General features: G+C 41.6%; 1 protein-coding gene and 1 long non-coding RNA gene across 3 annotated transcripts in view; one reads left to right on the top strand and one right to left on the bottom strand.

Annotated features, from left to right (window-relative positions):
• The window catches only part of LOC138971322 (prion-like-(Q/N-rich) domain-bearing protein 25), a 25,046-nt gene that overhangs the window by 9,807 nt on the left and 239 nt on the right, over window positions 1–15,000 (top strand). For both annotated transcript variants that reach the window (XM_070344043.1, XM_070344042.1), the window contains 7 exons: window positions 8,559–8,642; window positions 9,301–9,381; window positions 9,847–9,927; window positions 11,629–11,709; window positions 13,153–13,275; window positions 14,011–14,124; window positions 14,548–15,000. The exon at window positions 14,548–15,000 is cut by the window's right edge and continues 239 nt beyond it. In XM_070344043.1, the coding sequence (XP_070200144.1) occupies window positions 8,559–8,642; window positions 9,301–9,381; window positions 9,847–9,927; window positions 11,629–11,709; window positions 13,153–13,275; window positions 14,011–14,124; window positions 14,548–14,621 (638 nt within the window). In that variant the 3' untranslated portion in view covers window positions 14,622–15,000. The remainder of the gene's footprint in view (window positions 1–8,558; window positions 8,643–9,300; window positions 9,382–9,846; window positions 9,928–11,628; window positions 11,710–13,152; window positions 13,276–14,010; window positions 14,125–14,547) is intronic.
• On the bottom strand, window positions 3,981–5,731 carry LOC138971323 (uncharacterized). Its single transcript, XR_011457218.1, has 2 exons — window positions 5,461–5,731; window positions 3,981–5,162 (listed from the first exon to the last, which is right to left on the bottom strand). It is a non-coding gene; the product is annotated as an uncharacterized lncRNA (long non-coding RNA).

The following is a 15,000-nucleotide window of genomic DNA, read 5'->3' as shown; positions in this document are numbered from 1 at the left end:
ATCACGCCACCTCCCTCGAGACTTCACTCCAAAAGATGTTTCTTTTTACGTTAAAAACGTAAAACAAGTGTTCATTGACAAAAACGCCAGTTAAAGTACAGGAAATAATAATAACACGCTGATCCCGTGTATAGTTAGGAAAAATACCTGATCTGCCCAAAAGTGCTAATTCATGCAGGTGTCACACACCCCACGTCGTCACCACTCGAGTATAATCACAAATAATACAGATGACTTGGTGGTAAGGGTGCAAAAGACATGGTGCAACTTAGCTTTTTGCCACTGAGTGGGCGGCCCGTGATTAGTCTTTAGTCTCCACAACTGCTCCGTTGAAATGTAGTGCCGGTTAGCGTGGCAACGAAGCAGGGAACAGTGGAGACATCAGGCGCCTCACTCAGTCGCTGAAGGTCCTCCCCGTAGTCTACCAGAAAGATGTAGAAGACGCGTAGATGGGCAGGACGGCGACAGCGACAGCAAAAAGCCAATACAGCAGGTTAGCAGGTTAACGATGTTTGCGGACGACCTGGTTACAGCATCCCAGCACGTAGTCGTACTAGAGTACGTCCAGCAACAGCAGAAGACGAAGGCTGCAACAAAAAGCATCGGTGCACTAAACATGTCATGCTTCCCCTCACACACCACCTTTAAACATGTCACCCTGACATATCTCATCGAGCACGTGGGCCTGCACAAACGGAATTTTACAACAACAAATCAGCTATTTTCCTTCCTTCTCTCCATATATGCAAAAACCATATACAGATTAGTATTTTAGCGTCACAAAGAGCCAATTATGCGCTACCTGGAAAGAACAACAGAGAGTATTTCATTCCACAAACACAGACTCGTCAACAGTGTTAAATAATGATTTATTACCTCAACAGCCTTATGTAGGTAGCTCTCTTTTTAAGCGAATCCGCTCCCTTTCGAATGACTTTTGTTCGTCACAGAAATACCGTCATCCTCCTCTCTCGCTGAATCCTTATGCGGTGAAAACGCACAGCGGAGAAACTTGACGCCTCGACTGTCAGCCACCATGTGTCCAGAAAGAAGGTGGTCTGTCCTATGTAGTTCCTATCAAGCCTCACTAGCAAGTAGCATAGCACGTTGATACCCAGTAAAGTATTTAAACGTGTTGAAAAACCATCAAACTTGTAGGAGAATTCTGACACCGACCCTTCTCTCTCGCTGCTGAGTTTCGAGTGTGAAGTAAATATGTCTCAAACAGACAACCTGGACAAAATCACGTGACTCACCTTGTCACATTCCAAGTTCAGCTATCCTAGTTTTGCCCCGACAGCAGAAATAACCCACGTGAAATCCGTGAGACACGAAAATCCCGTGTTCGCTTTGCTCTGTCAGCTAAAACCCAGCCGTTGACAGAAAGCACAGGCGCTTTCTATCGCAATTGACCAAGAGAAGGCACCCCACAGAGTGACACTTTCTCGATCCATGTCACTAAATCGTGACAGTGTATGTGGATATTTATATAATGTATGTGTGTGTGTGTGTGTGTGTGTGTGTGTGTGTGTTTATGTAGGTGTGTGTGTGTGTATGTGTGTGTGTGTGCGTGTTCTTGTGTTTGTGTGTGTGGGCATGTGGATGTGTGTGTTCTCTTGTCCTCTTGGTTTAAACAATGTTTTATTAAATCAAACATGATACAATAATACAACGATAAACAATAGGGACACGAACTCAAGCGAACGCTTATATTACGCGCCCTACGTAGTAGTAAAATAACACAAATATGATGTCGGACAAGCATTACTAAAAAATTGTGGAACTATCTAGATGAAAAGCATAGTTAAAGCAGATCAGAAAGAATAAGAAAATGCTAGGAGGAGGAAGAGGGGGGAGGGTGGAGGTGGGAGGAAAGAACGGTAGGTACATATAAAAGATGAAGGTGGTTAGCGCATATAAAAAAGAATATACATAGTACATTACAAACCATAATCCTGTGGCAAATAAGCAGTAGCTCGCTAAATATATATTTGAAAAATGCATATAAAATAAGGGTTGTTTGCATGAAAATGGGTACTGAGTCAAATCAACAACAAGTCGCGTAAGGCGAAAATACAATATTTAGTCAAGTAGCTGTCGAACTCACAGAATGAAACTGAACGCAATGCCATTTTTCAGCAAGACCGTATACTCGTAGCATCGTCAGTCCACCGCTCATGGCAAAGGCAGTGAAATTGACAAGAAGAGCGGGGTAGTAGTTGCGCTAAGAAGGATAGCACGCTTTTCTGTACCTCTCTTTGTTTTAACTTTCTGAGCGTGTTTTTAATCCAAACATATCATATCTATATGTTTTTGGAATCAGGAACCGACAAGAAATAAGATGAAAGTGTTTTTAAATTGATTTGGACAATTTAAATTTGATAATAATTTTTATATATTTAATTTTCAGAGCTTGTTTTTAATCCAAATATAACATATTTATATGTTTTTGGAATCAGCAAATGATGGAGAATAAGATAAACGTAAATTGGGATCGTTTTATAAATTTTTATTTTTTTTTTACAATTTTCCGATTTGTAATGACCAAAGTCATTAATTAATTTTTAAGCCACCAAGCTGAAATGCAATACCGAAGTCCGGGCTTCGTCGAAGATTACTTGACCAAAATTTCAACCAATTTGGTTGAAAAATGAGGGCGTGACAGTGCCGCCTCAACTTTCACGAAAAGCCGGATATGACGTCATCAAAGACATTTATCAAAAAAATGAAAAAAAGTTCGGGGATTTCATACCCAGGAACTCTCATGTCAAATTTCATAAAGATCGGTCCAGTAGTTTAGTCTGAATCGCTCTACACACACACACAGACACACACACACACACGCACACACACACACACGCACGCACATACACCACGACCCTCGTTTCGATTCCCCCTCGATGTTAAAATATTTAGTCAAAACTTGACTAAATATAAAAACGACCAGATTCATGGATAAACGATTGGACACTTTCAAAAATAAGCTTGTTGGTGCAAAGAGAAAGGTTTTCGCTACCATTTAACAATATTTCAACATGTCTGTAATTTACAGGAAGTGCGTTTATTGTAGACAGGCGAGCATCTACGTACAAAGGACAGTGTGTCAAGTAATGGTCAGCTGTTTCGTTCAGGTAGCCGCAAGCGCACTGTGGGTTTCCCTGTAAATGGCGTTTACACAGGTCAGAATTCAAATTACTCATGTTTAGGTGCATTCTGCAGTGGTGAATCTCTTCCAGTCTTTTACCACAGTAATAATAGGCAGGTACGTTATAATCAGGAGTAGATAAATAGCGTTTGAAATAGCTGATTGAGTTAGTTATTTTGATGTTGTCTGGCAAGGTGTTCCACAGGACAGTAGTAGATGGTATAAAAGATCGACGGTATAATTCAGTTTTGCACATGGGGACTCTTCTTTCTAATGGTCTTCTATGATGATAGGGGTTAACATCAGAAGTTAAAGGTGGCAAAAGATGTGATAAGTATTGAGGGCATTTGCCCTATACCATCTTGTAATATAAAATCAGTTTGTGTCTGCTACGTCTTTCTTTTAGGTTACAAAATCCGCTTTCTTTATACAGTTTTTCGTGGCTGGTGCCGCGCACACCACCGATTATAGTCCGAATGGCTTCCAAATGTAATTTTTCCAGTGCAGTTGACCAGTACTCGGTGCAGTTGTCCCATAGGATGTCTGCGTAGTCAAAATGTGGAAGAACGAAAGATTTATACATAGTTTTCAGACTTTTACGATTTAATCTATATTTATAATATCTTAAACAATTAATTAATAAGGTGACCTTTTATACGATGCTTCTCACGTGGAAGTCCCACTTACAATTATTCTGCAAGATTACGCCAAGATGTTTACGTTGGTTCACGTTTTCCAAAACAATATTATTAAAAATTATTGGTTCGGTTGGTATATTATCACGTTTTATGTCTAACAGTTCCGTTTTTGCTTCGTTAAATTTAACTTTCCACTGTTTTGCCCAGGTATTAATTTTATTTAGGTCTGCGTTCAAAATCTGCGCTCGTCTAGTTGGATCTTCTAAGGACATGGACATGCTCGTGTCATCAGCAAACAACTTTATAACAGATTCAGTATCATTCACAATGTCGTTAATATATATCAGGAATAACAAAGGGCCTAGAACAGAACCTTGTGGAACACCTGCCGGGATACATTTCAATGCAGACTTAGCACCCTTAATAACAACCGCCTAGTGGCGATTTGTTAAATAATCGTGAAACCATTTCAACAATTGTCCTCTAATTCCTACTAGTTCCAGTTTATATTATCACGTGTCAGGGTCACATGGGATATTTACATCTCACCATGCACTCTCTTAACACATTATTTTTTTCAACAAAAAAAATGGACACCACTTTACCTTTAATTTTACAATAACTTTAATTACAAATAATACGAACAGACAGACATTACTCTGGACTCTTACACATATATATATACACACACAAAATAGTGATACTTAGCTTTAAAGTTCCGTTTGGAAAACACAGTCTATTTAAGGTTAGGATCGTTCAGCAATGTCCTGGAATCACTTCCGTCGTGTAGTCGGTCCTCAGGTTACCCAGTGATAGTTAACACGGAAACTAGGAACGTGAAATCGTTCTAGGTAGAACACCGGAGAACTACAATGATGGAATGATTCAGTGTGCTGTTTACTTGCTGCAAGTCCTCGATTCACTTCGGTCGTGTAGTCGGTTTTCAGGTTACCCAGTGATAGTTTATAACACGAAAACTAGGGACGTGAAGTCGTTCCAGGTAGAACTAGAACACTGGAGAAATACAGGTATGGAATGATTCCATAGCAGACTCAGAGCGTGGACGATTCACAATGAAGTCCATGGCGTTACCACGAAAAACTTTTCCGTAACTTCCCTGGAACTGTTCCCGAAGCTTTCCCGAACTTTCCTGAAACTGCTACGACGCTGCTATGAAACTTCTCCGAAACTGCTACGAAGCTTCCCCGAAACTTTCCCGAAACTTCCCCGAAACTGCTACGAAGCTTCCCCGAAACTTCTCCGAAACTTCCCCGAAACTGCAACGAAGCTTCCTCGAAACTTCCCCGAAACTGCTACGAAGCTTCCTCGAAACTTCCCCGAAACTGCAACGAAGCTTCCTCGAAACTTCCCCGAAACGTCTGAAAAAAACCATATACAGATTTGCTAATCCTCTGTTCAACAGAGTAATTCTACGGTCAGGTTACGTATGTCCAGTGCCGTCTGTTCGTTCACAATGTTCGTCCAATATTAATCAATTAAACATTTTTAATTTATGATTTGACAAGCAACTTATTTCCGAACATTTCTTTATGAATAATAGACAGTCAAAATTCTTTCACGCACGTTCGCATGCATGCCAACCGTCTTCCATTCGTTCTCTCAGACCAATTAGCGTTTCCCTGTCGATCAGGCTGCGAATTATATCTTGATACTCACACAACTACGTATGAAGGTCCGAACAAGATGGCATGTGCATACTGGTTCGTAAAAATACAGTCACGATACATAAAACACAGCAGACAGACGACACAACCTCGCTGCTTTCCAAGGTAAAAACGATCTTGTTGTTGTGACGCAGCTTCTGTCTGCTTTACGTCAAAACAATGGCGTCGAAAGCATGTCGTCATAATAAAGACGTCACAGTAAGTTAGTCTAGGTACAGGTGCTTGCATTCGCTCTGTATCGGAGTTCCTAATCTGTGACATATATAATAACCCTTTGTGCCAGACTTTTTCAAATGCCTTTGACACATCACAAAAAACAGCTTGAGTGGTAATTCCCATAACGTAATTTAAACAGAACTCGTCATAAATAGAAGCCAGTTGACAAATGGTAGAGTCAGCAGGAATAAATCCTGACTGTGCCGGTGTTAATATATCATTTCGCTGTAAAAAGGTGTAAACATGGCTGGGGACACAGCACTCCATTACCTTCCCAACACAACTTAATTATGAAATTGGTCGATAATTGTTTCAACAATCTGCTGGGCCGGCTTTGTAAATAGGAGTGGCATGAGCCGTTTTCCACAAACTAGGATATATTCCTTCTCCAAGGCTTTTATTAAACAAATATGTCAGGGGTTCTGCAATGGCGTCAACAGCAGCAACTAGAAGTCTATTGTGAATAAGATCCGGACCAGTGGCTTTACCTTTATCAAGGCCTTTAATAACATCTTTAACCTCGTCGACTGTAAGATAAATATCATGAAGTTCGCTGTCGAAAAAATCAGCTTGAGGCAAATTGTCGTCTGGCGTTTTAAGAACGGTATTTTGAATGAAAAAATTGTTCTTGTCCTCTTGTTTGGGTTCCTCTCCATCCCAGTCTATGGAAATATGTATACAGTCACATGTTGACTGATCGTAAAATATAGAGCAATGTGTCAGTTTAGAGGAACGATAAATTGTTTTTAAACTGAAGGTGAGGCGATGGTATTTAGGACTGGACAAGGATGGAGAGAAAAGGGGGAAGGAATGGAGATAGCGGATGTGGGCGGGACCTAGAAGTAAGGAGGGAGGGGGGAGGGTGTTGTAGTGGAGGTTTGGCGCCAAACGTTCTGGCAAGTGAGTGCCAGAGGATACACGCTCTTGCATTAGCGGCAAAGCAGCAGCAGCAGCAGCATTGAAGTCGCGCGTCAGCAAGTGAACATTATTTGTGATCATGTCCGAAATAGAACAATGGTGTAAGGAGTCAAACCTTCCTTCAGCGGTGATCAGCGTCCTCGTCAAAGAGGGGTTTGATTCGTTGGCGGCCCTCAAATGTGTCGAGCCGGAGGATTTGGACTCTCTGAGTGCCAACATAAAAAGGGGGCATCTTGCCCTGCTTCGGGCAGGGATTAAAACCCTGCAAGCAAAAGATGGGGGAGGCCCCATGAGCAACGACACCGCCAGAGGTGCCAGTGGTTTGGCGGAATTGCTGGGGCGACTCAACATGGACGGTTCGCCAGTGACGCCGGCAAGACCAAACGGATTAAAGATCATCGACTTCGTTTCATCCTCGTTGGCTGTGGAGGAGGAGGTGTCTCTTGGCGGAGGGGTGACAATCAAATTACCCAATACAAAGCCGAAGTTAGATCGGGTGTCACCCTCCGCCTGGATTGTGGCAAATGCCAGAATCATGGCCACACTCCTGTCCCGTGATAAAGACTTTGATGTAGCGGCCTATCTACGCTACACAGAGATGGTGGGGGAGTTAGGCTGCCGTTTCACCTGGCAGTCTGTGCTCATCTACGAGCACGCGTGCAGCAGCTGCGGCAAGGACCATCCCACAACCCAGCACTCAGCGAACCCTGGCAGCCACCCCCTGATATAGGATCCAGCACAGCAAATTGCCTCTACGGCCAAGGTAGGCCCCAACCACTCTAGTCTTTATGCAGCACAAAACCCTGACAATCGTAACTTTCTCTGTGGTAGTTCTTCCATTAGCGCAAAACTTCATATTTGGCAAAATGAGCTTGTAGATGATAGCGATAAGACCTTTTTGTTGGATGGCATAGAACACGGTTTTCGCATTATTGAAAGGGCGGAGGGGGGGGGGGGGGAGATGAGGGGAGGTGAGGGGGGGGGGGTGCGTCAATGAGCGGAAGTTTAAGTGTCAGTTTAGAGGAACGATAAATTGTTTTTAAACTGAAGGTGAGGCGATGGTATTTAGGACTGGACAAGGATGGAGAGAAAAGGGGGAAGGAATGGAGATAGCGGATGTGGGCGGGACCTAGAAGTAAGGAGGGAGGGGGGAGGGTGTTGTAGTGGAGGTTTGGCGCCAAACGTTCTGGCAAGTGAGTGCCAGAGGATACACGCTCTTGCATTTAGCGGCAAAGCAGCAGCAGCAGCAGCAGCATTGAAGTGCGCGTCAGCAAGTGAACATTATTTGTCCCACCAACCAACCCCTATCTGCCCCCATGGCAATTTGCTGGATTTCGTCCTATGTCGATAAAGACTTCTACTATGCCTTATCAAATGCATGATGTTTTGCTTCTTATTACCTGATCATATTTCCATCGTACGTTTCCGTCGTTGGACGTCATCCGTTTGTGTATTCTTTCGACTTCATTGAAAAAGGGGGGCTTATGTGTTTTTGTTAAACAACATGTTGTAATTGATTGAATTGTATGTTGATTTGTTACCGATGTTAGTTTTATGGTTTTTATTTTATTTTCATTACTGTAATGTTAATGTGTGTGGAGAAGTCCACAGACAACTGTATTGTTGATGTCCGTTAAGTGATATCAAATGTATGTATGTGTCTGTTGACCTGTATGAAAAAGAGGACAGTAAATGGCCCCCCTGGTTTTGCCCAATGTACGAGACTCGTCAACAGTCGTTATCTTTTGGAATGTCTGCAAGAGAATGGAGGGAGAGTCACTGAGTACATCTCTGGGGTGAGAGTCTGTGTGTGGCCGTAGTGTGATTGTGTGTGTGGATAGGGAGTGGCCCACAAGGGCGGAGGGGGGAAGATGAGGGGAGGTGAGGGGGGGGGGGGGGGGTGCGTCAAGGAGTGGAAGTTTAAACAAATTGGTTTGACTCTTTGTAATTTTTCAGAGCTGGACTTTGGAGGGGACTGCTCCGGTGCGAACTCTGCCAACTGCAAATCGGGATCTGTCTGTGACAGCAGCGACGTTTGCAGTGAGTCGCTTCTCATGAAATCTAAACATACTTGAAATATTATGTTTAGCTTTTGGTCAGAACTGACATCAGAGCTTCTATCAACTAGCTGAGGTGCGGTAAGCTAGAATCGAAAAATGAAAGGCCGTGCACGTTTGCATTACTGTCAGTCGTTTTCTCGTTGAATCGGATCCAATGCAATCTTTGGTAAAAAAAATAAACGCCAGATATTCTAGCAATGAAGCTTCTAAGTTTGGGTCACACCCAGAAGGAAAACACAGGGCAAAAGCTACTTCTTATGTGTCCAGAGCTTTGCCTATAAAGTACTTGGTATGTGTCCAGAGCTTGACCAATAACGTACTTGGTATGTGGTCAGAGCTGAACCTATAAAATACTTGGTATGTGGTCAGAGCACCTACAAAGTACTTGGTATGTGGTCAGAGCTTAACCTATAAAGTACTTGGTATGTGATCAGAGCTGAACCTTCAAGATACTTGGTATGTGTTCAGAGCAGGTCCTTTAAAATATTTGGTATGTGTTCAGAGCTTGACCTATAAGGTCCTTGGTATGTGTTCAGAGCTTGACCTATAAGGTCCTTGGTATGTGTTCAGAGCTTGACCTATAAAGTAATTGGAATGTTTTCAGAGCTTGACCTATAAAGTAATTAATATGTTTTCAGAGCTTGACCTGGATGGAGACTGCAGTGGGGCCAACCCAGGAAACTGCAAGGCTGGCACCGCTTGTGACAGCAACATGTGCAGTAAGTCTGTCTGTCAATCGGTCCGTCCGTTCGTCCGTCTATGTGACTTTCCGTTCCCTCAAGCATCTGTCGGCCTGCCTGTCCGACAATCTGTGTGTATGATATTCCTCCGAAAGCGGTACATACTTCTTTGGTTTGTTGTTTAGAAAGCAGACTTGTCATTAGATATTTAGGAGGGGGCTAGCTAGAGGAGTTTGTACATTTTCAATGACGGAAACGCAGGAATTCTGTATATAATACCTCGGTCACGACTACAAATAAAGGGGAGCTAAATATTGAACCATGACCAGCATAAAAACACCATTTTACGACACCCCCTGTGTTGAAGTTGACTTCTCAAAGTCATTTTACCGAAAATCTAGTGCCAAAGCTTCGTGCAGCCGCTTCGAGAAGTAGACTTCTCCCAATTAGTATCAGGCTTACGGTGAGTGCTTGTTTAATCTTCATTTGCTTTCTGACTTGCAGAGATAGACACGGGAGGGAGCTGTGCATCCCCGAACAGCGCCAAGTGCAAGTCCAACACTGTCTGCGACAGCGACACGTGCAGTAAGTGAACAAACACAAGAACACGAACAATTACAAGAACAAGAGCAAGACCAAGTACAAGAAAAAGAATAAGAGCAATTACAAGTACAAGAACAATTACAAGAACAAGTACAAGAAAAAGAATAAGAGCAATTACAAGAACAAGAACAATTACAAGAACCAGTACAAGAAAAGGAATAAGAGCAATTACAAGAACACGAACAATTACAAGAACAAGAACAATTACAAGAACAAGTACAAGAAAAAGAATAAGAGCAATTACAAGAACAAGTACAAGAACAAGTACACGAACAAGTACAAGAACAAGTACAAGAACAAGTACAAGAACAAGTTAAAGTACAAGACCAAGTACAAGACCAAGTACAAGTACAAGAACAAGTACAAGAACAAGTACAAGAACAAGTCAAAGTACAAGACCAAGTACAAGACCAAGTACAAGACCAAGTACAAGACCAAGTACAAGACCAAGTACAAGACCAAGTACAAGTACAAGAACAACAAGTCGCGTAAGGCGAAATAACAACATTTAGTCAAGATGTCGAACTCACAGAATGAAACTGAACGCACTGCTTTTTTCACCAAGACCACATACTCGTAGTTTCGTCAGTCCACGGCAAGTGGCAAAGGCAGTGAAATCGACAAGCCATGCAGAATAGTGCGGTAGTGGTCGCGCTGAGCAGGATAACACGCTTTTCTGTATGTCTTTTTAGCTTACTGAGTTTGTTTTTAATCCAAACATATCATATCTATATGTTTTTGGAATCAGGGACCGACAAGGAATAAGATGAAATTGTTTTTAAATCGATTTCGGAAAATTAATTGTAATCATAATTTTCATATTTTTAATTTTCAGAGCTTTTTTGTAATCCAAATATAACATACTGTATATGTTTTTGGAATCAGACAATGACGAAGAATAAGATGAAATTGTTTTTGGATCGTTTAATAAAAAAATAATTTTAATTACAAGTTTCCGATTTTTAATGACCAAACTCATTCATTAGTTTTTAAGCCACCAAGCTGGAATGCAATAACAAAGTCCGGCCTTTGTCGAAGATTGCTTGGCCAAAATTTCAATCAATTTGATTGAAAAATGAGGGTGTGACAGTGCCGCCTCAACTTTTACAAAAAGCCGGATATGACGTCATCAAAGGTATTTATCGAAAAAAAGAAAAAATGTCCGGGGATATCATTCCCAAGAACTCTCATGTCAAATTTAATTAAGATCGGTCCAGTAGTTTAGTCTGAATCGCTCTACACACACACACGCACAGACACAGACACACACACACACACACACACACACACACCATACACACACATACCATACACACACACACACACACACACAAACACACACACACACACACACATATACGGTAAATGCGTGTGTGTATGTATGTGGGTGTGTGTATGTGTGTGTGTGTGTGTGTGTGTGTGTGTGTGTGTGTGTGTGTGTGTGTGTGTGTGTGTTTGTGTGTGAGGGATGTGTGTGTTATTTCTGTCAATGAAGACCTTGAGGGAAGTCTTATCATCTGCGTTTTGTAACAGCCTTGTGTGTGTGTTTTTGTGTCTTACTCTCTTTATCATGGAGGCCCATTCGGAATTAAATAACTTACACATTTGGAGCTTTTCCTATTTCTGTGTTATGTCCTTGTTCATTGCTGAGTTCGGACCTTTGTTTTTTTGTCAACTATTCAGAGCTGGACACGGCAGGAGACTGTAGTGCAGCCAACTCTGGTAACTGCAAGGCTGGAACCGTCTGCGACAGTAACGTCTGTAGTAAGTGTGTCACGTATTCATGTGTGTGTGTGTGTGTGTGTGTGTGTGTGTGTGTGTGTGTGTGTGTGTGTCACATAGTGTGTGTAGCGCGATTTACAGAAAACCACTCGACAGATCATCTTGAAACCAAAATTTAGAGGTCTTACATATGGTATCCCCAGACAGTTTTTCGGTGTTGTTGAATTTGTTATTTACAAATGTTTTTGTTTTATTCATGTGTGCGTGTGTGTGTGTATGTGTGTGTGTGAGTGTGTGTGTGTGTGTGTGTGTGTGTGTGTGTGTGTGTGTGTGTGTGTGTGTGTGTGTGTCACATAGTGTGTGTAGCGCGATTTACAGAAAACCACTCGACAGATCATCTTGAAACCAAAATTTAGAGGTCTTACATATGGTATCCCCAGACAGTTTTTCGGTGTTGTTGAATTTGTTATTTACAAATGTTTTTGTTTTATTCTGTATTATCCGACGTTTGAACAAAAGTTGAGGCGGCACTGTGGTTACCTCATCTATTAATAAAATGTCTTGGATATTCTTTGATCCAGTCCGGACTGTGGGATTGCATTTTGGTTGAACGCTGATACATTGTTCAATTAATTGGTTATTCGATATTTTGCAGGGCATCAAAATTGCAAAAGTGAATCCCTCGATTTAAAGAAAATAATCCAATAATCCCAAGAAACATATAATTATGTTTTGATTTGATATTAAGCCCCAAAACTTGGCGACAATGCGTTAGGCCAAAAAAAAAAATTGTCTGTTTAGGGTAACCCGACCGACCCTATCGATTTGGCGCCGACCCAAAAACTTTTTTTTGATTTCAAAAAAAAAAAAAGAAAAAAAAAGAGGTAAAAATGCTAAAAAGAGACATTTGGCGTTTCTTTCTCTCCCTTTCTCTCTGTTTTATTTATACGTTAGTTTTGAAACAATCATGTATTCATCAAATATAAGAAGTGAATGTTCAGCCAACATAGCATTTACAAAAAAAAAAAAAAAAAAAAAAAAAAAAACCCTACCTACCTACCGACCCTACTTTTTTTGGTCATGTTACCCTAAACAGACAATTTTTTTTTTTTGGCCTTATATGAAAATTGGGTCCATATCGTGACGGTTTTTAGGTCAGCCATTTTCCGGGGAAGACTTTTTAGATCCGTGTTGGTGTTCTGGCCGTAAGATTAACTAAATGTTTTGATATCGCTCAAGGCGACTTGTTCATTGATAATGTTGTTAATTATGTTGTTGTTGATTGTATTTCATGAATACGATAATCATAATAACACGCGCAAGCAAAGTAACCAAATTTACAGAAATAATCTGACTTCTACAGCAAAAAACCCACAAAAAACCCACCTTGCATGTTGTGGAAAACAGTGTTTCGTTATGTAGTTGTAGTTGTTGTAGTGGTTGTTGATGTTGATATTGTTTTAAAGTGTTTGTGTTATTTCGCAGAACTGAAACTCAACGAGACGTGCTCAGCAAACGGTGACTGTGGCATAAACGCGGAGTGTTCCACTGGCACTGATAAGAGGTGTGCCTGCAAAGCAAACTTCGTCAACGAGGAAAACAGATGTGGTAAGAGAGAGAGAGAGAGAGAGAGAGAGAGAGAGAGAGAGAGAGAGAGAGAGAGAGAGAGAGAGAGAGAGAGAGAGAGAGAGAGAGAGAGAGAGAGAGAGAGAGAGAGAGAGAGAGAGAGAGAGAGAGAGAGAGAGAGAGAGAGAGAGAGAGAGAGAGAGAGAGAGAGAGAGAGAGAGAGAGACAGAGAGAGAGAGAAAGAGAGAGAAAGAGAGAGAGAGAGATTAGTACATGTATAACTGTGTGTATGTGTGTGTAAGCTATGTGTGTGTATGTGTGTGTGTGCGTGTGTGTGTGTGTGTTTGTGTGTGTGAGTGTATGTGTGTGTGCGTGTGTGTGTGTGTGTGTGTAGATGTGTCTGCATGCACTCATGTGTTTTTGTATCCCTGCACCTTTATAATACAACCACATACTTGTTAGATTAGACCCCTTTACTTCTATAACGCGTATTGCTGTCATCAAAAAGCAAAGAAACAAGTAAACAAAACACCGAATCCCCGACCCCTCAACCTCCCCCCCCCCCCCCCCCCCCCTGTCCGCCCCCCTCCCAACAAAAACCTCCCAGAAGGCAAAAAACTGCTGTTTATTACAATTTGAATTGCCTCCCTTGGAAATCTATTTTTTAGTCTTGGGCTAACTTTTTGTATGCTGATTTGTTTCAAGTGTATTTTTAAACTAAGTTCTCACGCCAGTCAAAGGGTTGATATGGTTTTGATTCTGTCTCCCGTGACACAGGAATGAAGGTGGGAGGAGCCTGTACGGGTGACACACACTGTGTCATGAATGCAGAGTGCAAGAGCGAAAAGTGTGCGTGCTCAGGGACCTACACTTCGGATGGAGATTACTGCAGTAAATATTGTACCGAGTGTGCGTGTATGTGTGTGTGTGTGTGTGTTTACGTGTGCGTGTGTGTGTGTGTGTGTGTATGTCTGTGTGTGTATGTCTGTGTGTGTGTATGTGTGTGTGGATGGCGGTGGTGGTGATGGTGGTTGGGGCTGGAGATGTGTAGCTCCGGGGGAATCAAACACACACACACACACACACACACACACACACACACACACACATGACGCTAATATTTTCCTGGTGACAGCTTTTATGCATGTTGCTTCACATTAGCGTCAGAAAAATCAAGGGGGAATAATAAGAGGAGAAATGAAAGTCAAACAAAACTGTTGTTTATATAGTCATAATCGTTTCCCAGGAAGAAAACATATATGCGTTTTTTCATGAACAAGATCATATATTATCAATAACATGTCCATTTTTCAGAATCTGGATCAGCAGCCGTGGTTGCCTCCCTTCTCCTCCTGGTGGCTGCCTTAGTGACGTCACGCCTGATGTAAACACGTGATCAATAAGCCAAAGAACAAAAGTGTTCATTACCCCTGTTTTGAGTGTCAAAAATATGTGAGAAATTGATATTTGGGTGTAATTGTCAAACTTTCAAAGTACAAATCAGAGAACATCCAGAAGCAACATCTTAACCGGAAATTCAGCTTTTAACTTTTGTTAGTGTTGTTGTTGTTGTAACCTGGAACAGTATAAATAATGATTGAATAGGGGTGTTTTTAACTTGAAGAATTGAATAAAGTTTTAGAACCGGTATAATTGTTTGAACAGATGCAATTGTTAAGAGCGTTATACTTTACACCAGGACAATGATGCATGTTTGCCTATTTCTGCCTTTTAGTAGCTTGGACGCTCTCGCTCTTTACACGGAAT

The sequence above is a fragment of the Littorina saxatilis genome, linkage group LG7 (genome assembly GCF_037325665.1).
Source record: "Littorina saxatilis isolate snail1 linkage group LG7, US_GU_Lsax_2.0, whole genome shotgun sequence".
NCBI classification, from domain to species: Eukaryota; Metazoa; Mollusca; class Gastropoda; order Littorinimorpha; family Littorinidae; genus Littorina; species Littorina saxatilis.
This window is presented reverse-complemented; position numbering and strand designations above follow the sequence as displayed.